This window comes from Grampus griseus (genome assembly GCF_964374135.1).
Source record: "Grampus griseus genome assembly, chromosome: 3".
NCBI classification, from domain to species: Eukaryota; Metazoa; Chordata; class Mammalia; order Artiodactyla; family Delphinidae; genus Grampus; species Grampus griseus.
Window position 1 is genome coordinate 61,431,428 of NC_139019.1, and position 27,360 is coordinate 61,458,787.

At 39.1% G+C, this 27,360-nt stretch overlaps 1 protein-coding gene across 6 annotated transcripts in view; it reads right to left on the reverse strand.

Annotated features, from left to right (window-relative positions):
• Positions 1 to 24,586, reverse strand: part of AP3B1 (adaptor related protein complex 3 subunit beta 1) — a 283,649-nt gene extending 259,063 nt beyond the window's left edge. For 3 of the 6 annotated variants that reach the window (XR_014296557.1, XM_082651959.1, XM_082651963.1), the window contains exon 1: positions 15,984 to 16,226. Coding sequence is in view for 2 of the 6 variants with exons in the window: in XM_082651959.1 (XP_082508085.1) it covers positions 15,984 to 16,111 (128 nt within the window). In the remaining 4 variants the exon portion in view is untranslated. Of the gene's footprint in view, positions 1 to 7,946; positions 8,071 to 15,983; positions 16,227 to 24,519 lie in introns of those variants that run through there. The other 3 variants (XM_082651961.1, XM_082651960.1, XM_082651962.1) reach the window with 3 other exon arrangements.
• Positions 24,587 to 27,360: the final 2,774 nt, after the last annotated feature.

Sequence of the window (27,360 nt, forward strand, 5' to 3'; positions counted from 1 at the left end):
AAAACAAAACTTTTAAAAAGCTCAAATGATCTTAATGGTGCCAAAATAGTATTAATAATAATTGTGCTTATTATGTATCAGGCACTGTTAACTGTTTACATATGTTAAATCTTTTAATCCTCACAATATTTCGGTGAGTGCAAGTACTATTATCATCCTCATCTCCATTTTTCTGATAAGGAAAACCAAGTGCATAGAGTGATAAAGTAACCTGCCCAAGTGCCACTTATTAACTCTGTAACAAGTTTTCATACCCAGGCGGAGTAGCTCCAGAGTGGGTGTGCTTAAGCATTATGCCATACTGCCTCAGCAAACCACAATAAACAACTTTATCTGCCATCTTCCTCCTACAAAAGTAGGAAGTGGGTCTGATCCTTTTCCTAAATCTTAAGCACAATGCAAAAGCTGTTTGTATAATGAACTTCAAGCATTTCCCCAAACTTCATTCTCTCTTCTTGGTCTTTTAAGTGAGGTTCAATTCTCCCACTCCCTTCAATGTTAACTTAGTACAAAGAATCCTCCTTGGCCTTCTCCTCACATATCACACAACTTCCCCTCAATGGCTTCCAAAATCATCTATCAATTGATGACTCCCAAATCTGTATCTCCAACCTAGGTATCTCCTGAGTACCACACCCATATCTAATGGCTTAATGGACACCCAACTATCAAACTCAACAGGTCCAAAACAGCTCAACACTTTCTTTCCTCACTCCAAACTTGCTCTGTCTCCTGGGTTTCCAATATCACAGAATACTTCCACCATTCACATAGCTGACCATTCCAAACACTTAGGTGCAGCCAGAGTGATCTTTCTAAAATATAAATCTCACCACATTGTACCTCTACTTAAAATCCTTCGGTAGCTTCTTACTGTGCAAACCTTTATGATAAGTTCAAATTTATGAGCATGGTATACAAGACCTTTCATAATATGGACCCTGACTATCAACCATCTTTCACGTGTCCCAATTTCCCTCCAACTCTGTGCTCCAGCCATACTGAACTTTTCCTATTCTTTAAATAAGCCCTAAATCCTTGCCTCTAAACCAGCAGTGTCCAATAGAATGCTCTATGATGACAGAAAGAAATATTCTTTATCCACATTATCCAATATGTTAACTGCTAGCTACACTGAGCACATAACAATGTGGCTAGTGTGACTCAGAAACTAAAATTATTTCAATCAGTTTAAATTTAAATAGTTACCTTTGGCTGGTATCTACGGTATTGAACAACACAGCTCTAAACCAAGGTATACGCTATTCCCTCTGCCTCATGTGTATACAGGTATGTGTGGAAAGCCCTGGTCAGTGCTAACATGTAACATCGTTAGTATTGACTCTTCTGTTAGGTTATTCCCTTTGTTCTTGTAGTTAGTAATTAATAAGGTCCCACTCTATACAAGACACTATTTAAAACAAGACACTATTTTCTAATAGTTTAGTGGTTCTTCCAAGATAGTGGCTTAATTACAATTTGCCCCTAAAAGGACTATCACTTTAAGAAATGAACAGACTCCACATATTAGTAAGTGAAAAAAGCAAATTACAATATTACACTAAAAAAGTATATAGCTTTGCTTTAAAAATACACAGTATATAGGCAAAAAAGACTGGAAGACCTGTATCTTTTTAACTGATTCTCTATGGGTATTAAAATTAGGGTTATTTAACTAATCTGTATTTGCTAAATTTTCTATAAGGAAAGAGGGAAATCAGTCCAGTGATTATCTTCTCCCTGTTGCATCATCAATTTATTCCTTCCTCTTCATAAACTAACGTTCCCTTCCAGATACCATTCCGTTTCTTTGCTCCCCTATACAGTAATACATACTAACTACAACTCTCCTTTCTCTTTTTTTTTTTTTTTTAAGATTTAATTTTATTTATTTTTGGCTGCACTGGGTCTTCATTGCTGTGCCTGGGCTTTCTCTAGTTGCGGTGCGTGGGCTTCTCCTTGCGGTGGCTTCTCTCGTTGCGGAGCACGGGCTCTAGGCGCACAGGTTTCAGTAGTTGTGGCACCCGGGCTCTAGAGCGCAGGCTCAGTAATTGTGGCGCACGGCCTTAGTTGCTCTGCGGCATGTAGGATCTTCCTGGTTTAGGGATCGAACCCACGTCCCCTGCATTGGCAGGCGGATTCCTATCTACTGCACCACCAGGGAAGTCCCTCTCCTTTCTCTCTTGAACCCACTCCAGTCAGGCTTTCAGCCCCACCACTGCACCTAACCTGCTTGTCAGGGTCACCAAAGACCTCCAAAGTGACAAATTCCAAAGCCACTTGTCAGTACTGTAATCACCTTACTTGACCCTATCTGACAGAAACGCTCCAGGAATGCCCCAGAGATTAGTACTCTGACCTCTTCACTTTCTACATTCACTCCCTTGATGTCTCACCCAATCAGGGTACTTAATACCCTCTATAACCCTATGGCTCCCAAACTTATATCTCTAGCCTGACTCCTCCCTAAGCTCCAGACTCATATATCCAACTGCCTATTTAATATCTCCTCTTGGATGCCTAATAGGTATCTCAAACTTAACATGCTCAAGCTCTTGAACCTCTTCCCCCTTTAAAAAAATTCCTCTTTACACAATCTTCTTCATTTTGATAACAATTCCAAACTTCCAGCTGTTTAGGCAAAAAAACCTTGTGTCATCTTTGGTATCTTTTTCCCTCACACACCACATCTAAACCATCAGTAAATCTCATTGGCTCTACTTTCAAAATATATCCAGAATCCAACCACTGCTCTCCACTACCACCAGTCTGATTTAGTCATCCCCTTCTCTTGCCTGGGTTACTGTGGTGGTCTCCTTGCTGGTCTCCCTGCCTCAAATCTGCAGTCTCTTCCTAGTTCAGGAGACAAAGTGATTTAAAAACGTAAGATGGATCATCTCACTCCTCTGTTCAAAACCCTCCAATGGCTTCCCTTCTCACACAGAGTAAAATCCAAGTCCTTAAAATGATTTACAAAGCCCTACACAATCTGGCCCTTACCTCTCTGACCTCCTCATCTGCTAAGTCCCCCCTCTTTCCTTCATTCACTCTATCCAGACACACTGACCTCTTTGTTGATGCTCACAGGTCAGAAACACTCCTGCCTCAGGGCCTGAGCACATGTAATTCCTCTTGACTGAATACTTCTCCCCCAGACATCTGCATGTCACTCCCTCAGGCACTCCAGGTAGTACTGTCAAGGATCTTTTCCTGACCCTGCTATTTCAAACTCAACCCAACCTCCACCTTAACTCTCTATCCTCTTTCCCTGCCTTACTTTTCTCTACAGCGCTCCTTGTCATCAAATGACCAACCATCTATTTACTTGTTTATTACCTATCTTCTTCCAGTTGGAATATATGCTCCATGAAAGCAGGCATTTTGTCCACTGACTGATTAATCCCCAGCATCAAGAACAGTACCTAGCATAAGAAGGCACTTGTACTTGTTAAATCAGTAAGTTACTTCTATATTTTTTTTAGTTACAGAAATAAAATTCTAAACGAATAAACAGGTCCCAAGTATCCTACAGACCATAAACTTTTTGAAAACATAAATATATCTGGCACACCACAAGCACTTAATAGTTACTGACTTCTAAATGCCCATTCTGCTCAAAACCTTCCAATGGCTTCTCTTTACACTCATAGTAAAATCCAAAGTCCTTACAAGGCCCTACACAATCTGGCACCGGACCTTCCACTCTACACCTTACCTCTCTGCCCCCATAGTACTAAATTCCCCCCTCATTCTTCATGACCACATCCTTAACCGAGGCTTAAGAAACTTTAACCCATTTCTAGAGTAAAGCTGGGTGATGTGTAGCTCTGCCAACCCATGATATTGGGACCAGCCTTATTCATAAGTCTCTCGCTTATCCAGCTGCCATGTTAACTCACTCAGCTGCAGGATTAGAGACACTGGCCTTCAGGCTTCCCTGGTGGCGCAGTGGTTGAGAGTCCACCTGCCGATGCAGGGGACATGGGTTCGTGCCCTGGTCCAGGAAGATCCCACATGCCGCGGAGTGGCTGGGCCCACGAGCCATGGCCGCTAATCCTGCGTGTCCAGAGTCTGTGCTCCACAACGGGAGAGGCCGCAACAGTGAGAGGCCCGCGTACCGCAAAAAATAAATAAGACACTGGCCTTCTAATTAGGTCAATTCCTATCAGCAGTACAAATAATCAGCCCATCAATAAGCAGATATTGACTATAAATTGTTCACTTTTGTAGATCTATGAACTCTTTCCAGCTGACATGCTAAATAAGTCTTCCTTAAGTACACAAACCAAAGAATGTTATTCATAATAATGTGAAATATAGGAAAATCATTTCCTTCTTGAATATTCTACTCTGGGCTCTTCACTTTAAATTTTGAATTTGGACTGCAGGCAATTAGTTTTTGGCAGTAGTTCATTTATATACACAATTGCAAAACTGTCAAATTATTTCACTATAATACATTTGTCATTCCATGAGCATTTGTAACTTTTCTGCAGTAAAAAAGAACATTTCAACTGACCATCTGTCTGATTTTTTTTGTTTTACTCATTCAGTTCTAGTAATGTTACCCTAAATTCTAAATATTTTTAGAAGTAATATCTCACATCTTGGTATTTAATGGTAAGGCCTGAATTTAAGTATTCCATATTTTCTCCTTGGATTTCACAAAACCAGTGATCTTAAAATAACATATCCTATATCAAGGGATGAATATTTTCTTGGTTGAGTGTTTAAGATAAATTGTAAAAGTCAGAAGTGACTCTCCTGGACTTCTCTGGTGGCGCGGTCGTTAAGAATCCGCCTGCCAATGCAAGGGACATAGGTTCGAACTCTGGTCCGGGAAGATCCTACATGCCACGGAGCCCGCGAGCCACTACTACTGAGCCTGCGCTCTAGAGCGTGCGAGCCACAACTGATGAGCCCGCATGCTGCAACTACTGAAGCCCACGCACCTAGAGCCCCTGCTCCGCAACAAGAGAAGCCGCTACAATAAGAAGCCGGCGCACCGCAACAAAGAGTAACCTCCGCTCGCCTCAACTAGAGAAAGCCCACATGCAGCAAGACCCAACACAGCCTAAAATAAATAACTTTTTTTTAAAAAAGTGACTGTCCTCCAAGAAGAAATGCAAGCTAAGCAAATAAAATGGAACACTTATAATCTATTGGAAAGTAGGACTCTGCAGTATTTCATCAATTTTTTGTTCAATGTGGTAAAATCTTATTTGATTTCAAGTATGTTTCAAGAATTAAATTACAGGAACCCTACTGCACCACTAAAGTGACAATCCTTAACCTGTGTAGTCAGCCCTTTGTAGAACTAACAGTCTTACTTACGTGAAGACAAAAACAACTAGTTCCTTCTTTTGTTAACAGCCATCTTGGAACAAATGACATTTACTTAGTGAAAGATCAATAAAACATTGAAATTGGGAGTTTCCTGGCAGTCCAGTGGTTAGGACTTAGCACTTTCACTGCTGTGGTCCAGGTTCAATCCATGATTGGGGAACTATGGTCCCGCAAACCACGCGGTACAGCCAAAATAAAATAAAATAAAACACTGAAATTGCTTATATTTTATATGTCTTTTGTAAATTAAAAAAAATATAGGGTCCAATTTCCATATACAGCATGGCAAATACATTGTTTACATCTCCATAACTAGATCTCGTGACCAAAAATTCCAAAAGCTAAGCAGCATTAACAAGATAGAGCACTTACCAAAACTGGAATCAAGGGAATTTAATCTTCAGAAATTGAAGATGACGACAAGGACAAAGGTATGCTATAGAAATCATTAATGGAGTGTATTTTCATACTGGCAAAGCTGGACTCCTGAGCACGAGAGGAAGGAATTCACAACGAGGAGCCTGTGCCTCCTCATAATATGCTAACAACTCAGGACTCCAACATTTTCAGCATCTCAAACTTAAATGTGTTTGACATTTTGAAATTACAGCACGTCCATTTTCTTCAGTAAATCATTGTTTACAAAAATCAAGGCTTATAATAAATACCTTTTGGTAGGTATGAAAAGTTGAGAATTATTACACAATTTAACACTAATTTTATACTTGTATTAGTTCACATTAGCCTTATCTCACCAACTAAATTCTTAAAGGCAAGATAAAGATCTTATAATTATTTATATTTCTACTGAAAACACAGAGGAATTAACTATACTTATGGTATAGTTGATGCCTTTAAGATGATATAAATAAAGTTAAAGATGGTATAAATAAAGATGCCTTTCAAGAATGGTATAGACTTCAAAAATCCTGATTGTAAAATTCATTCAACACTTATGTGACAATTCTAGGTCAATAACCCTAACCACAACAAAAACTCAAGCAATGACATAAAGAAAATGGCTGTTTTGGAACTATATACAATTAACTTCAGGGTAATGCAATAATACATTAATAGGGATACCAGCCTAAATTTTCCTTCTGTATAAGGTCCACGGAATCCAGTCATGCTTTATTTTTTAACTACGCTGGCTAAAGAAACAGTAAATATTAGTAGAATCTGAATCATTCAATTGAGTAAAAGACCTAAAACATTTATTATGCAAAATTATAAGCCAAACACTTTGCTAAGCACCTTCACATAAATTATACCATGTAATATTAGGTGCGTATGTGAAAGAGTCCTCTATACAATATTTAACAAATATTCAATGAGTCACTACAAAATGAAAATACAGAATGACTTAATGAGATGAAGCTATCAATGAAAATACTAGGAAAAGTAAAAAGTAGAGCAAGCTTTGAACAACTGGAACTATAAAACTGTTATATGAAAAAATTTTTAAATATGGTATAGACCCTAATTAAAATTAAATATTATAAAAAATTAAATATTATAAATAAAAATGGGAAAAAAAGTTTAAACCCTAATATGGAGACACAATGACTCTTTAAAGTATGTCTAAAATAATGTGTTATAGAGTGGCCAATATGGTGGAGGAGGAAGATCCTGAGCTCACATCCTCCTACAGACACACCAGTATCACAACTATTTATAGAGCAACTACAGATGAGAATGACCTGAACACTAGCAGAGAAGAGCTCCTACAACTTAAGATATACAGAAGGAACCACAGAAAGATAGGGAGGAAGGACAGAGCCACAATATAGTCAAGAACCCAAAGCCTCAGATAGAGGACCCAAAAACAGGAGGATAATTACAACTGCAGAGGTTCTCCCCAAGGATCAAGGGCTCTGAGTCCCACATCAGGCTCCCCAGCCCAGGGGTCCTGCACCGGGAAGACAAGGCCCTAGAATGTTTGGCTTTGAAGATGAGTGGGGCTTACTTTGGGGAGAGCCAGAGGACTGTGGGAAATAGAGACTCCACTCATAAAAGGGCACATACTAAATCTCACATGCTCCAGGACCCAGGGCAGAAGCAGTAATTTGAAAGGACCCTGGGTCAGACCAACTTGCTAATCTTGGAAAGCTTCCCAGAGAGGCAAGAGGCAACTGGGATGTATCCTGGAGACATAGATGCTGGTGGCAGCCATTTGGGGGAGCTCATTTCCCAAGGATACTGGTGCTGGCAAGCGTCATTTTGGAATTCTCCCTCTAGCTTGTTAGTGCCAGGACCCAGCCCACCCACCAGCCAGTCAGCACCAGTCCTGGGACACTCTAGATCAAGCTAGCTGCGGGGGGGACACTGTCCTACCCATCAGCAGGCCAGCTGCCATAGAAACCCCTGAACCCCCAGCTTCCCTGGGACCCAGCCCTGTCTACCAGAAGGCCCAATACCCAGCCCTACACATCAATGGGCCAGCAAGAGCCCCGGGTACAGCAGCCAGCCAATCCCATCCACCCCACCCACCAGCGGGCCAGCACTAGCTCTGGACCCGGCTTCATCAACCAGCGGGTGGGCACCAGACCTGGGACCACCGAGGCCCTACAGCCAGCTGTGTCAGGACCCAGCCCACTCACCAGCAGTCTAGCACCAGCCCCAGGATGCCCCGGGCCTGGGCCCCACCTACTTACAGGCTGATATCAACCAAGAATTTAAGGTACAATGTAGAAAAGACAGCCTCTTCAACAATGGAGCTGGGAAAACTGGACAGCTGCATGTAAAAGCTGAGATTAGAACACTACCTCATAGCGTATACAAAAATAAACTCAAAATGGATTAAAGACCTAGATGTGAGACCTGAAACCCTAAAACTTCCAGAAGAAAACATAGGCAGAACACTCTTTGACATAAATCATAACGATATTTTTTTGGGTCTGTCTCCTAAAGCAAAAGAAATAAAAGCAAAAATAAATAATGGGATCTAATTAAACTTAAAAGCTTTTGCACAGCAAAGGAAACCATCAACAAAACAAAGAGACAACCTACAGGATGGGAGAAAATATTTGCAAATGATGTGACAAGGGATTAATATCCAAAATATATAAACAGCTCATACAATTCAGTATCAAAAAACAAAAAACCAAACAACTCAATCAAAAAATGGCAAAGATGGGCTTCCCTGGTGGCGCAGTGGTTGAGAGTCCGCCTGCCGATGCAGGGGACACGGGTTCGTGCCCCGGTCCGGGAAGATCCCACATGCCGCGGAGCGGCTGGGCCCGTGAGCCATGGCCGCTGAGCCTGCGCGTCCGGAGCCTGGGCTCCACAACGGGAGAGGCCACAACAGTGAGAGGCCCGCGTACCGCAAAAAAAAAAAAAAAAAAAAAAAAATGGCAAAGATGTGGAGAAAACGGAACCACTGTACACTGTTGATGGGATTGTAAATTGCAGCAGCCATAAGTGTATGGAGGTTCCTCAAAATATTAAAAATGGAATTATCATATGATCTAGCAATTCCACTCCTGGGTATTTATCCAAAGAAAACAAAACACTAATTTGAAAAGATATATGCAACACAAGTTCATTGCAGCATTATTTACAATAGCCAAGATATGGAAGCAACCTAAGTGTCCACTGACAGATGAATGGATAAAGAAAACATGGTATGTGTATACAGACACACACACACACACACACACACACACACAACAGATTACTCATTTATAAAAAAGAATGAAATCTCGCCATTTTCTACAACATGTAATAACCAGAGAATATTATGCCAAGGGATATAAGTCAGACAGAGAAAGACATATGCAGAATCTAAAAAACAAATGAACAAATATAACTAAACAGAAACAGATCACAGATACAGAGAACAGGTGGTTGCAGGGGAAGGAGGGGATAGGTGTATAAACTTCAGTTACAAAAAGATAAGTCACATGTATGAAATGTACAGTGTGGAGAATACAGTCAATAATTATGTAGTATCTTTGTATGGCAAGAGATAACAGCTAGACTTATTATGGCGATCATTTGGAAATGTATAGAAGTATTGAATCACTATGTTATGTTCCAGGAACTAACATAGTGTTATAGGTCAATTATTCATCAAAAACAAACAAACTTACAGAAAAAGAGATCAGAATTGTGGTTACCAGAGGCAGGGAGGTTGGGGGGCGGGGGAATTGGATGAAGGTAGTCAAAGGTACAAACTTCCAGTTATAAGTAAGTACTTTATCTTACAACTGGGGATGTACTATAGAACATGATGAATATAACTAACACTGCTATACTTTATATGTGAAAATTTTTAAGCAAATCCTAAGAGTTCTTATCAGAAGGAAAAAAAAATTTTTTGCTGTTTCTTTAATGTTCTATCTATATGAGATGACGGATGTTCACTAAACTTACAGTGGTAATCATTTCATGATGTATGTAAGTCAAATCATTATGCTGTACATATTAAACTTATATGCTGTATATTATACAGTGCTGTATATAATTATATCTCAATAAAACTGGAAGAAATGCAAAAACAAACAAAAATAAACAAAATAATGTGTTACTATTAATAAGGTACTGACAACTGGGGCAGAAAAAGGAAAATCAAAATGAAATCGGTACTGCTGAGAGCTCTCTAAAATGAAGCCAGGAGGCCACTGAGGAAGTATGACTTATGGACGACTCAGCCCGGATCGAATCTGAACTTTGACCACTTACTATCTTAATGTAGGTATCCAGAATATCTGCCCAATGTTCCAGAAACTCAAAATATTTAACCGACCCTTACCCTAAAATAACTCGTGACAGCCTGTTCCTTAAGGACAAATACTTCCTTGCGTCATGGTCAACGATAATTCTTCACAGACAACTTAATAACCTTGTAGCTTTCATCTTTATAAGCCTCTGACTCTCTTCCCCTGTACAATCTCGAACTGCAATTCTTAAGACCCCAAATAAATTATTTTATTTGCAGCCTTCTGCATTTTCTTGGTCGACAGGACTGGTTGATCTTTACTTTTAATAAAGTTAAGTCGGGGCTTCCCTGGTGGCGCAGTGCTTAAGAATCCCCCTGCCAATGCAGGGGACACAGGTTCGAGCCCTGGTCCAGGAAGATCCCACATGCCGCGATGCAACTAAGCCCGTGTGCCACAACTACTGAGCCTGCGCTCTAGAGCCCACATGCCACAACTACTGAAGCCCGTGTGCCTAGAGCCTGTACTCCGCAACAAGAGAAGCCAGCACAGTGAGAAGCCTGTGCACCGCAACGAAGAGTAGCCCCCGCTCGTTGCAACTAGAGGAAGCCAGTGTGCAGCAACGAAGACCCAACACAGCCAAAAATAAATAAATAAATAAATAAATTTTAAAGATAAAGTTAACTCAAAAACATCCCTATAAGAAGGTTGCTCTCATTCAGATACATTTCTATAGAAATGTATTTCTATACATTTCTATGCCCTCTTGAAAGGGAGAAAAAGCAGTGGATGTAAGTTAGATTTGCTGTAATTATATGCAAACTAGAGCCCCACTGTAAAATTCCTAGTGGATTCCACTGAGAAATACTGATATTAAAGGTTAAAGGGTTATATGTAATGTAATTTTCATGCTGACAATAAATAAAATTTAAGTTAAAAAAGTAAGCTAGGCCTTATCATTTGCAATGCAAATACACTGATGTAGTATTGATTATATCATACTACTACATGATGTAGTACAACACAAAAGTATGCAGCTCTTACTTGGGTCTAAATTAGCTCTGTGAATCTAAACAAATGAAAAGTCCACCCCAATTTCAGCAGGGACTAAAACTGCTACCTTGGTTACCTATTCGTTGTTAAATCCAATGGCCTCTTTTCAGCCTTCATTCTATTTGCCCTCTCTCTGCAATTCCTAACATAGTTGACCATTTCCTCTAACCAACTTTCCTCTCAGCTTCTTTTTTTTTTTTAACCTTTCTCTGGTTTCCTACCCCTCTGAGCACTCTTCAGCTAGTTCTTCTTCCATTCACACCTTAAATGTTGGTGTTCCCTAGCGATTTGTCTAAACTGCCTTGTCTCCTAACCAGAAAAATTCTCCCTGGGTGATTTCATCCATTCCCATGCTTTAATTACTACCCACAATTCTAAACGCTGATCTATAATCTATATTTCATCTAAATGTGCTTTTTTTTTGCTTTTTTTTTTTTTTTTTTTGCAACTGTCCTGGTTTCGGTATACTTTGCCTGAAGAACTCCCCCTGTTCTCCACCTGGCAAAAATCTTCCCAGGCTTTATGACCTAAAATATCACCACCTCAGCAAAGCTTTCAACAACTTTTCTAAATAGTGTTAGTTAATATTCTAGTTTAGAAATCATTTTCAACTATACCATCTTATGAAAAACTCACAAAATAGGTAAGTCCTCTCTAGAAATGAGGACACTGAAGTTTGAAGAGATCAAGCAACTTGAACAAGGAAACATTACTACAGGTGGAAAACATCAACTTAAATCCAGGCCTCCTCACTCTAGGTCCAATGCTCTTTCTAATACACTGTGATGTTCTCAAAAGAAAAGAGATCTGGAAATTTAGTAGTTTTACCATTGTTAAGAAAAATTAATTAGTATTGTCTGTTTCCTTCTAGAAATTAATTCCTAATTAAATGTTTAATCCAGAAATAAAAATATTAAAATTAATTTTTAAATTATACACACACAGCCAAATTGGTTAAGATAAGAGTTTAAGACAAAAGAAAAATAACTGAGGAAAAAACTAAAAGCAATAAAAGTTTACAATAGTCTCAAAGGAAACGATTACAAAAAATTAATTTTTTACATTTTTAAATAACGAAATTGCAAATCTTGACACCAATCATCTAATACACAGGCTTGATTAACCAATAAATGATGTATAAAATCTGCTTTCGTAAAACCATTTAAAGCTCTCTAACTTTAGTTCTATTTAAAAGGGAAGGGAATAAATAAGATTGATAAATAGGATTAAATTCAGAAAACAAAAATCATCAATAATCCTGTGACTAGGAAGTGATTAGGCATCCTTGAGATGGTTAGTGAAGGATCGAAAGGACATAGAGCTTTAGGATAAGCGGCCAAAGAACAGAATAGTGGAAGGAGTTAGAACATCACCACTTTGCAGACACTGTGGTAAAGACTGGTTGAACAGATTCATTGATGGTTGCTAAATAGAGGGGATGGTGAATCTGATGAAGAGCAAAACATCTGCATGGTCTCCAACTGTCCCCCCCATAGATAGATTATTGGAAAATAAATAAATAATGGACAACCCTTTACCTGGGAAAATTAACATCATGAAGATGGGCATCCTATGCCTCCCGACACAATAGTCTAAGAAGGTAGTACTGTAGCCTGGGATACATAACATGAATGTATGTAGGAACCAGCAAAGACAAGTTGATTAACATGCTATAAAGTAATTGGCTTGTATTCTTCAAAGTGTCAAGGTAGTGAAAGACAAAGGCTAAGGAACTATTCCAGATTAAAGGAGATTAAAGAGATATGAGAACTAAGTGAAATACATGATCCTGGACTGGATTCTGTACTAGAGAAAAAAATGTTAAAAAAAATTAAAATTATTTATTGGAACAAATGACAACACGGGGATTATAGACTGTAGATTGTACTAATGTTAAATTTCCTGAATATAACAGTACTACGGTTGTAAAAGTACTGCAGTTCTTAAATAAAATACACACTGAGGTATGAAGATAAAGAGACATGATGTATACAACCTATTCTCAGATGTATCAGAAGACATAATAACATGGAATGTGTGTGTCTGCGTGTGTATGGAGAAATAAATAAAGCAATGCAGCAATTTTTTAAATTGGTGAATGTGCCTCAGGCGTAGTTCTCTGTAGTATTCCTACAACTTTTCTGCAAACCTGAAACGATTTCAAAGTGTTGATAAATCATCAAAAATGAGAGCAGACGTGCGCCACAACTACTGAGCCTGCACTCTAGAGTTCGCGTGCCACAACTACTGAGCCCGCATGCCACAACTACTGAGCCCGCATGCCACAACTACTGAAGCCCACGCACCTAGAACCCGTGCTCTGCAACAAGAGAAGCCACTGCAATGAGAAGCCTGCGCACCGCAATGAAGAGTAGCCTCCACTCACCGCAACTAGAGAAAGCCCGCGCGCAGCAACGAAGACCCAAGGCAGCCAAAAATTTAAAAATAAATTAATTTTTTTTAAAAAAAGAAAATAAGAGCAGAGGGGGTGGGCGAAATGGGTGAAGAGAGTCAAAGACACAAAGTTCCAGTTATAAAATAAATAAGTCAGGGGGATGTAATGTACAGCATGGTGACTACAGTTAATAATACTGTATTGTTTATTTGAAAGCTGCTAAAAAAGTGAATCTTGAAAGTCCTCGTCACAGGGAAAAAAATTGTAACTAAGTGTGGTGACGGATGTTAACTAGACTTCTTGTGGTGATCCTTTCTCAATATATAAAAATACCTACTGAATACCTACCTACGTTGTACACCTGAAACTAATACATTACATGCCAAATATACTTCGATAAAAAATAAATTAGAGCAGAGGAACAGGGTAAGCTTTAAGTTTTTTATATAAATTTTGTCATTTGGGTTTTAAAAAAGGCAAGAAATATCACCCTTTAATAAATGAGAGAATGCAAGCTCAAGAGAGATTAAGTGACCACTTCCAGAACAGGGGTCTCCTTGTTTCTGTACAACCCCATTAGGTTGCAATTCAATGGCCAAAATGTTTCTAATTCCTGAAAGCCTCAAGGTCATACACTGTCTACAACTACTATTCAAAGTTTTAAACTTTTAATGAGTTGTATGCATTCTCTAATAAAAGCACAATAAACTTCATCAAGTAGTAAGTAGCATATCCAAGTGCTCAAGAGAATGGGCTCCAAGATTAGATTGAGCTCAAATCCAGGCAGTGCAGTGGTACTAGCTTTGTGATCTTGCGCAAATTAACCACTTGGGCTCCAATTTTCTCATCCGCAAAGTGGGATCAAAGAAGTAGCTTTGGGTTGCTCCTTGATCCTCTGTGACACTTGAGCATCACAGAATAGTTTCCCATAAGCCATACTCACACTCAGCCAAAGGGTTGTTAGGAGGAACAAATGAAATAATAAATGTAAAGCAGTGTGCACAAGCGCTCTATAAACGTTAGCTATTTTTATTTTAAACCCAACTTGCTCAGGCACCTCAACAGCACTGGTCATAGTCAAAGCCACACATTTTTTTCCAAATCAGGCCCAAATCTGACAAAATAGGAAATGAAAGGCTCTAAAAGAAAAATATCTTAGAAGTTCACAAAACATAAATCAATTGTAAGCATATCATGTGCGAAACAGACCTCTACAGACTTATACGTTAATTCAACAGTTGAAACATCTGCTAATAGAAACAGCAGAGCTGCAACAAGCTCCTTGTTGGAACAATCTATCATCTAAATACACAGAATGAAAAATGAAAAGTTAGTTCTATTACTTTTAAACTTTTCTAACCTGCGAATAAGGAAACAAATAAACCAAAAACTCTATTTCACACACTCCATACAGGATTTCAGTTAGCTTAATACAGTGAAAATGCAATCCCAATTTCAACTACTAGCACTTTCCAGAATGTCTTTTAAAATAAATTTGAAATTTAATTTAAATTAAATTTTAATTTATCTTTCTGACACCGCAAAGCCACCAGCACAGCCACTTTACCTTAATTTAGCATAAATCTAGTGTCAGCCTATTATGTGACCATAGTGTTTAGTTAGCACTGAGATTAAAAAAAAGAAAAACGTAAAAATGATTACAATAAAATACAAAGTTACCAGAATTCTGTAAGTTTAAAACCATTCCTTCGCCCCCCAAAAAAATCAATGCGGTGGGGGGGTTCTTTCCCTTTTCGGTGGTACTTAAAATACTCTGAATAATTCTTTTTTTTTACTCTTAATAACTTTTCAAAAAACCAAGTATACAATGTTTAGTGTTCATTTTTAAAATTCACACTATTAATCTGTAAAATTTTACCACTTGCTCAGAGTAACACTTAAATATTCTCTACTCATATGATTACTGTGTTTGGGATTGGGGTGGTTTTGTTTTTTGTTTTAGGGGTTTTGGGTGGTTTTTTTTTTTGTCTGTAGTGCAAAGGACGTTGCCCGAGAACATTAACGTCTGTATAAACCAGCTTGTCCCTTCATAAAGCGTCTAAAACACCTCCTAGCTCCTGCATTCGAGGGTCACAGAACAGTTTCCCATTAGCCTCACTCTCACGTTCCTTCTCAACTCCCCAAACACCCCTTCCACGCTAGTGAGCGAATTTCTCCAGGTGTGATCAAGCAAACATTAAATTAGCTTGAAGCGTTTGTTCAAAATTCAGATGCCTGTGCCCCAACCCAGACCAATTCAGAGTTTTGGGGGATAGCACCTAAGGGCTCCAAATGGTTCTTTTTTCACTGAAGTTTGAAAACTACTAGAGACTCCCCTCCACACACTTATCCCAAACTCCCAACAACTCCCACCAGTCCCAACTGATCCAGCTGCGGGAAACGTTACCGCTCGGCTCCGGGGCGGTCTTAGCGCGACCCCACCCCTCTCCCGGGAGCCCCATCTCGGTGCCCGCTCCTCCCGGGCACCAGCTCCCTAGTCCCGTCCCCACACCCCAAACCTTTCTCCTCACTTCTTCATATCGCTGCTAAAGAGGCCGAAGGCGCCGGAGGGGGAAATGGTTGAGGTCGCCTCCTGACCCAGCTCCGTCGCCTCCCCTCCTCCGGACTGCTCACTGTAAGCGAAGCTGTTGCTGGACATTGCTGCGGTGCTGCCGAGTGTCGGGTTGGCCCTGCCGGGGGTTCTCTCCGACGGGCTCCCGTCCGAGGGAAGCGAAACAAAACTAGTTCTTGTTTGGAGGGGCGCCCGCAGGCGCTTCCGGACTCGTCACGGCTCCCAAAGCCGACCTGGCGGTCCACCCCCTGCGCATGCCCAGTGTGCAGGCGGCCGGAGCCCACCCCCACCCCCCCGGGCACTCCAGGGCCTGACTGGATTTGCCTTCTCCGGGTTTTTGAGGTAGCTGAGAGGCTCGGACCCCGGCTCTGCGGAAGGCAGGCCTCGCGCATGCTGGAGACTAGACTCTCGACTTTTAAAGTTTTTTTGGAGACAAATACCCGTGTATCCATTTCGATCCCCTAGGAGGTTCCCGAGCCCGGACACCTCTTTGTCGGACTCCTGTTGTAAACCAGTAGCTTTCAGATTTTTCCTGAAACTCCAGTTAACACACCAGATCAACTTTCCTAAACATATCAGGATTGCTTTTCCTGTTTAAGCTGGTTTCTGCTCCTCTCCCTCCAGCCATCTGTGTCTTACACCTGCCCCAGGCAACCTTTGTCGCAGATCTCTACGTTTAAAGGAAACCTCCAGGGCCCTGTGTTTGAGGATCCACCACCTGCCAGATGTGTTCATTGTAGTGAAAGCTTCAAACGAAAATCCTGGGGCCGTTGGTTTCAAGGAGATAGTGATTCCTACTGGCGTCTCGCCACCAAAAGTAGAATAAAATAAAATAGAGTGAGCCTCACGCACCAGGAGTAGGCTATCATCTGGGCACCTCCTTCCTTTGTTCTGCCGCTTGTGGTATCACTTCCTAAAGTCTTCTGGAGAGTCAAGGCAGAAAGTTGCCTGGCCCCTGAGTAGCACCTGAGAAACCTTTCCAGGAGTAACTTCCCTCAGCCTGACGTTTCGGGTGGATTTCAGATCCTACCCTACGCTTTCCGTACTGCTTCCCCTTTAGGCAGAATTTGAAGCTTAGAGCCCTGAGAAACTGTCAGGGAACTACGGAAACACAGTCTGGGGAGGCAGCGCCTGGGTGGGGGAGGGGAGAGCGTCGTACAAGGATTAGAGTGCTGTCCTCACCTCCTCTAATGGCCACACTGGAAACAACACTGAGGTATCGCTACGTACCTACCCAAATGGCCAAAATCCAGAACACGGACACCACCAAATGCTGGTGGGGAAGGGGAGCAACAGAAGCTCTCATTCATTGCTACTGGGAATGCAAAATTGTACAGCAACAATGGAAGATAGTTGGACAGTTTCTTACAAAATTAAACATACTCCTACCATATAATCCAGCAATTGAACTCCTTGGTACTTATCCAAAGGAGCCGAAAACTTATGTCCATGCAAAAATCTGCACAGATATTTATAGTAGCCTTATTCCGAATTACCAAAACTGGGAAGCTACAAGATGTCCTTCAGTAGGTGAATGTATAAACAAACGGTGGTACATCCAGACAATTAAATATTATTCAGTGCTAAAAAGAAATGAGCCATCAAACCATGAAAAGACATGGAGGAAACTTAAATGCACATTATTAAGTGAAAGAGGCCAATCTGAAAAGGTTACATACTCTGTGATTCCAATTATGTGACCTTCTGGAAAAGGCCAAACTATGAAGACAGTAAAAAGATCAGTGGTTGCCACTAAATGAGTTGGGGAGAAGCGGGATGAAAGGCAGAGAACAGAGGATTTTTAGGGCATTGAAAATGCCCTATATGATACCATAATGGTGGATACATGTCTCCAAACCAATAGAATGAATAACACCAAGAGTGAACCGTAATGGAAACTATGAACTTTGGGTGATAGTGGTGTGTCAATATAGGTTCATCAATAGTAGCAAATGATCACTCTGGTGAAGATGTGGTAACCAGGGAGGCTGTGCATGTGTAGGGGCAGGGCATATATGGGAAATTTCTGTAACCTCCTCTCAATTTTGCTGTAACCTAAAAATATTCTAGAAAATAGAATTTTAATTTTTTAAAAAAATTATTTTTAAAAAGAAAAGCCACACTGTTACTTTGGAAAAAAGCACAGCTCTAGGTGGGGGAGGACAGAATGCCCTCCAAACTTCATATTCTGGTCAAAACTTGGCAGGTTTTTTCTTCAGCTGTTGGAATACCCTTCCAGGGATGAAATGATGGAGCACCTAAAATATTTTGTTGTCAATATCGATGATATCGATCAATTTAGAGAATTTCACCTACAGCTGATTTTTCCTGATGATGATGATATATACTTAGTAGACGGCTTAGTATGTACGAGGCACATAAACGATTTTCATATATTAATTTATTTAATAGTAGAAGAAGCTAAGGTTTGCTTTCCTTTATCTGTGAAATAAGGACATTGATATACACATACCCTAGAGACTCTTTGGCATATATTCCTGGGCATAGAATTTCGTGGTTGTAGATTATATGCACCTTTACTGAATATCCTAAATTTTTCTCCAATATAATTTTAACAGTTCACACTCCCACAGCAATGTATGAGAAATCTTCTTTCCTCACATTCTCACTAACACTTTGTTTTTTTAAAGTTTTTATCCTCATCAATATGATAGGTATGAATATTATTTTATTATAATTGATTTTAATTTTTGTGTTCATAATGAATTTAAACATCTTTTTATGATATTGTTCCATTTGCATTTTCTTTTCTGGGAACTGCACATAAAGAAATTTACTCAATTTTACACTGAGTAGTTTGTTTTCCTTATAGATTTGAAGTTCTTTATTCTTGAGTCTGTCTCTCACTGCTTGGTTTTTTTTTTTCAATCTTTTTTTTTTTTTTTTTGCGGTACGTGGGCCTCTCACTGTTGTGGCCTCTCCCGCTGCGGAGCACAGGCTCCGGACGCGCGCAGGCTCAGCGGCCATGGCTCACGGGCCCAGCCGCTCCGCGGCATGTGGGAGCCTCCCGGAAGTGGGCACAAACCCGTGTCCCCTGCATCGGTAGGCGGACTCTCAACCACTGCGCCACCAGGGAAGCCGTAACTTTCTTTTTCTCTTCTCTGGATTATTATGTATAAGATGCAAAGCATATATTCTTTAGAAAAACAGATGAAACTTTCTTTTATCACTGAAAAAATATTAGGGACTTGACAAGGTGAATTCCCTTACTGCCTTAAGATTCTAAGACTGTTACAGAAGTATTCTTACAGAAATATACAAAAATATATAAAAATAATAACTACATACGTTGAGGTCTAGTGTTCCCATCTCTTCAGAATTCAAAAAGCTTTTATATATTTATGACGTTTTCTGACAGGTAAAATGGTCATGCTTCCAACCAGAAGAAACATCAGTTCTAGTTGAACCAAAGACTTATTCTTTGATGTTTGTCACCAAGCCAGAAGCAGATTTTTCTGTTTCCTACGCACACATATAGAATCTCAGGATCATTGATAAATATGCTGCTTTTTCAAAATGATTTTTTCCCTAACCTTTTAACAAAACCTATATTGAATTTTCTGATTTCAGCTTCTGTTCATCTGAACCCTCATGATAATAGGTGTTAAATTTGGTGTATATATTTTCAAACTTTTATCTAAGCATAGAAAAACAAATTATACATGTGTATATTTTACCAAATGTCAGTTAAAACTGTATCATCAGCCCCCGATCGCCGCAACTAGAGAAAGCCTGTGCGCAGCAATGAAGACCCAATGCAGCCAAAGATAAACTTATTTTTTTTTTTAAAAAAAAGCCAGGGTTACATTTCTTCAGGGTTTCAAAACAACAAAAACAACAGGACATACACAGTGAGTCAGCATGGCCTTGACATGTGGGAAGAGAGTCTTATCATCAAAGGAGGACCAGCACTGGTATCCCAGGAAAAGGGGCATTTTTAATCTTTATTTTTAACATGGACGTTCTTTACTTTTGGTCAATGTGCCCTTTTTCTTTAATAATTAAAGCAGATGTACAATGTATGTTTGATAGGCCCCAACAGGCTATTTTAGTTAGCATAAAATTAAACTCATGTATAAGGCAGAATGACTTCCCTGTATCGCAATATGTGAACATTTCTTTTATCAGCCTCCTTGCGTCAAACCTTTCTGTCCTTGTTATGGGGACGTCAACTCCATGACGGCGCCCCCGTCCTTGACCAGGTCCCGAAAGAGACAGCCAAGGTGGGCAGTGAAAAGAGCCAGGGTGGGCAGTGAAAGCCTTCAGCCAGTGGTACCTTGGTCCTTGAACTTTTGGTTTTAACCTCTATGGCAAACTCTAAACCAACTAAACTCCCAGCCTCCAATTCAATTTTCTGCCCTTTTGTCTTTGTTCACACCAGTTCGTGGGCCAGGACAGCCGTCGTCCCTTTTTTCCTGACAATTCACTCTGAAACTTCCCCTGATCCCCTTCTTTATGAAATAGCCCTTCTTTTTCTCCAGATCTCTTTATTTTCCTCTGAATACATGTAATATTAAACCCTTTCCTAAAAAACAAACAAACAAAAAAAACTGTATTATCATTCTGCATCTTATTTTTTCTTTTAATGTATTATGGAAATCTTTGCATTCCATTATATATGGCTGCCTCATTGTTTTAAACATATACATAATAGCTCATTCTCTGGGTGCACCTTTATGTGTTTAGTCAACAGCCCATACAACATTGGCCATACGTGTGTTTGTACACTAGCATCAGTTTTTCCATAAAGTAAGATCCCAGAAGTCCAATAGCTAGGTCCAATGATGTGCACAATTAAAATTTTAATAGATAGTGCCAAATTTATAACCCAAAAGGAGGGTACCAGTTATCTCTTCTACAAATATTCCTCTGTTTCAACATACCCCTTCCAGCAATGAATATTATAAATCCCTTTAATGTTTGCTAATCTTATTGGCAAAAAATAAATAATAAAATCCTCACTATTGTTTAAACTTTTATCTCATTTGTTATAATTAGGGTCCACATAATAATGTATTGTCCAAAGTGGAAACTTTTAAGACTTTTTATGACGCTAGTCATAATTTTACTGGAAGAGCACATATAAACCAGGTCTTTCCCGGGGAAACAGGACTATATGATTACCCCAAATGGGATGGAGTTAAAGCATACATTAATTGGCCTTTTGAATTTTTTTCTATTAATTATGCAGAGTTGGCATTTGCTTATTTTTAAATGAGTTATCTGTCTCTTTTATTTGTAGGCACATTATAAATAATGAAAGTTAAACTTTTCTCTTTATTTTCTAGGAGAGTGTAAGTTATAAAAATTGATTCAAAAAGTTGTAGGAAACATGAATAGACTAAATAATTATAGAAAAAATTGAAAAAGTTTTCAAAAATCTACCACCAGAGAGATACTAAACCAATACAGTTCTATTAGGCCTATAAGGACTTCCAATTTCTGTTATGTTAAACTATTACTGAATTTTTAAAAAGAAAAAGACAAAGCACTTCCAAATTTATTTTAAGACCAGCATTAATGAAATCCAAGCCTGACATTTTTTTAATACAAAAAAAGGAGAGCTATAGACTTTCTAAATAATATACTGAACTAATATTAAATGAAAACATAAAATTACCCAGTAGGTTTTACATATAATAAAATAATTTTTAACATTAAAAAACTTATTATACTTATTATATATAGTATATATATCAATAGATATTGGAAATGGATTTAATAACAATCAGTTCTTCTGATTTAAAGTCATAATTAATAACCTAAGAAATGGAAGGAAATAGTGTTACCGTTATTGTGCATATACAGTAGTCCCCACTTGTCCACAGTTTTGCTTTCCATAGTTTCAGTTACCTGCAGTCAACTGCAGTCCAAAAGTATTAAATGAAAAATTCCAGAAATAAACAATTTATAAATTTTAAATTGCATGCTGTTCTGAGTAGCATGATGAAATCTTGTGCTGACCCACTCTATTCTGCCCAGGACATGAATCATCCCTTTGTCCAGCATATCCACGCTATATACACTACCTGTTCGTTAGTCACTTAGTAGTCATCTCGCTTATCTGTATCACAGGGATTGTATTCAAGTAAACCTTATTTTATTTAATAATAGACACAAAGTTCAGGAGTAGTGATGCTGGCAATTTGAATACTCTCTTACTGTGCCTAATTTATAAATTAAATATTATCATTGCTATGTATGGGTAGAAAAAACATAGTATATGTACGGTTCAGTACTATTCATGGTTTCAGGCATCCACTGGGGTTTTTGAACATATCCACCGTGGATAAGGGAGGACTACTGTATAAATGTTGTATGTATAGATTATGTTAAAATACCTCCACAAAACATATAAAGTAAAACACATATTCATATTTAATAGTGAAACATGAAAGTATTCCAACTAGAGTCAGAAAAAGAATAGATATGCCTAATAACACTATTACCATGTAATACTCTTCTATAGATTCTAGATAATGCAATAAGATAAGAAAGATAAATAAAATAATAAATAGTGGGAAAGAAAGGATTATAATATTTATTGATAATATGATTATCTTTTTTTTTTAGATGTTGGGGGTAGGAGTTTATTAATTAATTTATTTATTTTTGCTGTGTTGTGTGTTCGTTTCTGTGCGAGGGCTTTCTCTAGTTGTGGCAAGTGGGGACCACTCTTCATCGCAGTGCGCAGGCCTCTCACTATCGCGGCCTCTCTTGTTGTGGAGCACAGGCTCCAGATGCGCAGGCTCAGTAGTTGTGGCTCACGGGCCTAGTTGCTCTGTGGCATGTGGGATCCTCCCAGAGTAGGGCTTGAACCCGTGTCCCCTGCATTAGCAGACAGATTCTTAACCACTGCGCCACCAGGGAAGCCCAATATGATTATCTTGCTGGAAAATCTAAGAGAAAATTATTAGACCTCTACGTTGATTCAGCAGAGTGGCCAGATTCAAAATCCAATAGCACTCCTATGCACCAATAATATCTACTTACAAAATGTAATTTAAAAAAGACCCTATTCCACAGTAGCAACAAATAAGCCTTAAGAAATTTACAAGACATAAGTGAAGAAAAACTATAAAATTTCACCAAAGGGTGGGCAGCAGGGGAAAGACCTGAAAAGAGAGTCTGTGTTTCTGGATAGGAATATTCAAGTGTTTCTATGTACTTAACGCAGCTTCCATCAAAATTTAAAAATTTTACCAGACAAATTGAATCTAAAGTTTATCTGGAAAAATAAATGCCGCTTAAAGCAAGAAATCTGGGGGGGAGTGGAGTATAGCATGGTGAAGGAATTACCCTACCACTCACATAAATGTAAATGCACTATAAAGTTATCGCAATTTAAACGTTTGGTAGTGTCTCAAGAATCAGTAGACTGATTGATAGAATAGAAACAGACTAGCTCTAAGTGAATATTGACATTTTGATAAAGTTAATGTTTCAGAACACTTATGAAATAATGTATTCTTCAATAAATGGTACTGGGATAATTAATTAGTTAACTATAGGGGAAAAAATAAAGTTAGATTTCTGTATTCATTTCTGATGGCTGCTGTAACAAATTACCAGAAGACTAGCAGCTTAAAACAACATAAATTTATTCTCTTGAGGTTCTGGAGCTCAGAAGATTGAAATCAAGATATACATTCTAAAGTATGGGCAGGGCAACTCCTTCCAGAGCTCTAGGGGATAAGACGTTCCTTGCTTTTTCTAGCAGCTAGAGCTGCATTCCTTGCATTCCTTGGCTTTTGGCCCCTTCTTCCATCTTTAAGGCCAGCAGCATAACATCTTCAAAACTCTCTGCTCTGTCGTCACTTTGCCTTCTCCCAATCTGTGACAGGTCTCCCTCTGCCTCCTTCCTACATGGACATTTGTGATTATATTTAGGACCTACCCAGGAAATCCAGGCTAATCTCCTCATCTCAAAATCCTTGCTTTAATCATGTCTGCAAAGTCACTATTGCCATATAAGGTAACATTCACAATTTCTAGGAATTAGGATTTGAATATATTTAGGGGTTATCATTCAGCCTACCACAATCTCTAACTCACACAATCTAAACATAAATTCCAGATTGATCAAAAATAAACCACAAAACTTGAATAAATTTTAGGAAAATATTTTCAGGATTGAGGATGGTTAAGGATTGGGGTAAAAAAGACTCTCAGCATAAATCTAGGCGAGAAACAATAAACAAATATTTATAAAACAATAAATTTTATACAAATAGTTTTAGCAGCCTTTACAATTAGAAAATGACTCTCTTATGGTTTTTAATAGAATTTAAATTTTACAGCGTTAGTGAAGACATGAGGTACAAATTTCACAAGTATTTCTCTAAGTGCTCCCATTTCAAAAAACATTTAAATTTGAATTATGAAGAAAACAATAATTTGATCTCTAATAACAAGAGTTTCCATTTATTGAGCTCTTAAATATTTCACGATCCAAATTAATTACACGTGCTTACCATCGTCCTGCTTGATCCTCATTTACATCTAAGGACTTAATTGTGAGCCACTCCCCCTAGTTTAGTACACTCCAGACAGTCTGGTGTTTTGTTTCTTGATCCACCAAGCTTGTTCTGACCCGGGAGACCTTACTTGCTGAGTTCTCTGCCCAGAACATTCTTCCATTGGGTCATCAAAAGGCTGACTCCATCAGCTTTATTCAGGCTTTATTCTATTCAGCTGTTTGCTCAAATGTCACCTAATCAGAGGTCTTCCCTGACCACCCATTCTAATTTGGTACTTGCCCTGATTCTCACCCCCATTGGTAAACAGAATTGACTGGGACAGCTGCGCCTTTTAGTTAGCTATGCCTTGCTCTGTGATACAAATCCCTCTGGAAGTTTTGCATTGAGTTAAAGAGGACAACTTTCCCAGATAGAGTACAAAGTTTCTTTTGCCAAATGAATATGAGCTGTAACGCCCTCCTGTTTAAAGAAACCCCATGATCAATTATTTTGGAATGTGAAGAACTCTTCTGTAACTGAATTTATGCAATCCTCCAATTTACCAAGCTTTTGGGGATTTTCATATTTCAGGTTTTCTGAAGTGGTACACACCTGCAAACTTATGCTTTGAAAATGCCATGACCTCATTATTATATTTTATAATGAAATTGATCTGGAAAAATGCAATGTGATAAACCCTACATTAGACAATGACTAATATTCATTTGAGATGATGATATAAGAATAGAAACTATTATCTCTAAATATCACAAAGGGAACATTTAGGCCACTTATATTCTCTTATTTTAATTAAGAGTTTTAGATGGACTTAATCTCAGAGGCAAAGGCTTAAGTTGTATAAAATGATTTTGTAATATTTTTCCTCACATTCCTAACATATTGACTATTTTTATTCAGTCCTAGGTTTTGGAAGGAGTTTAAATAGCTAGGTGATGTGCTCAGCAAAGATAAGCTCTGCTGAAGTAAAAGTCTAGGGACCATCTTCCTCATGTCCTCTCTCCGAGGCTCACTTACAAATCAGTGAATGTAGCTTTCCTTTCTACCTCCCTTTTACAGTCCCTTTTACAGAAAGAACAATCAACCATATCCAGGTTCGAACCCTGACTCCATCACCAGCTAGATGTACAAAGGCAGGCAAGTTCTTAATCTTTCTGAGACTGAAAGTTCCTAAAAGCTCTTAGTTCTCTTCCTCATTTAAAAATAAAATTTTTTTAAAAAAATTGTATTTATTTATTTTTGGCTGAGTTGGGTCTTCATTGCTGCGCGCGGGCGTTCTCTGGTTGCACGAGTGGAGGCTACTCTTCCTTTCAGTGCCCAGGCTTCTCACTGCGGTGGCTTCTCTTGTTTCGGAGCACGGGCTCTAGGCACGCGGGCTTCAGTAGTTGCAGTGCATTGGCTCAGTAGTTGTGGCACACGGGCTTAGTTGCTCCCTGGCATGTGAGATCTTCCCAGACCAGGGTTCGAACCCCTGTCTCCTGCATTGGCAGGGCGATTCTTAACCACTGAGCCACCAGGGAAGCCCCAAACTCTTTTTTTTTTTTTTTTGTGGGACGCGGACCTCTCACTGTTGTGGCCTCTCCCATTGTGGAGCACAGGCTCCGGACGCGCAGGCCCAGCGGCCATGGCTCACAGGCCCAGCCACTCTGCGGCATGTGGGATCTTCCCGGACCAGGGCACAAACCCGCGTTCCCTGCATCGGCAGGCGGACTCTCAACCACTGCGCCACCAGGGAAGCCCCCCAAACTCTTTTTTTAACGAAAGGAAATACGTTCAGAATACTGCTCATCCAGGTACAAATAAACTTCCTAACTTCTATGTTAACAAAATCTCTGGACTTGCCCCTAAATGTTGAAATTATAGAATCAACTCCCTTAGATATCTTCTAAAACTCCTTAAAAATGTGAAAGTTCTGAAATTTTTATATGCAGAGAGGAATCTGAATGTTTTATTAATACAGTCAACAAATACATATGGAACTTACCTTGCACATGGCACGTGCTGGAGATCATACTTGGTACAAAATTGAGGAAAAGCCAAGACTTTTCCTCAAAGACATCATAGTAAGAAGAGATAAACCTCTACATGAATATGTGTAATACTATAGTACAAGGTAGTAATGGTGAAAATACGTAATATATTCAATAAAGATTAATATCTTCAATATGTTGCAATATATTCAAGAAAGATTAAATTTTTTACTTTTATTAGTTATATTAAATAATTAAAAAATCATTCACTCACGTTCTATTGTTTTACTGTAAACCAGACAGTCTTCTAAGTGCTTGGCATGTATTAACTCACTTGATCCTCATACAATCCTGTAAGGTAGTTACCATTACATCTTCATTTCATAGGTGAAAAAACTGAAGAATTGGGCTTAAGAAATTTGTCCAAGTTTACACCACTAATAAATAGCAGACCTGGTCTTTGAACCTAGACCAGACTTCAAGGTCCACAATTTTAATTACCCTGCTACACCACCCCTTCAGATACTTAATAATATATCTTAAAGGGCTTCCCTGGTGGCACAGTGGTTGAGAGTCTGCCTGCCGATGCAAGGGACACAGGTTCGTGCCCCAGTCCGGGAAGATCCCACATGCCGCGGAGCGGCTGGGCCCGTGAGCCATGGCCGCTGGGCCTGCGCGTCTGGAGCCTGTGCTCCGCAACGGGAGAGGCCACAACAGTGAGAGGCCCGCACCGCAAAAAAAAAAATGTATATATATATATATATTAGAGATGTATCAATATATTTAAAACTTATTTGTTCTTTTTTCCAGCTGCATACTTTTCCATTTTATGGCTGTATCATAATTCATTAAATTAGCCCCCCAATGA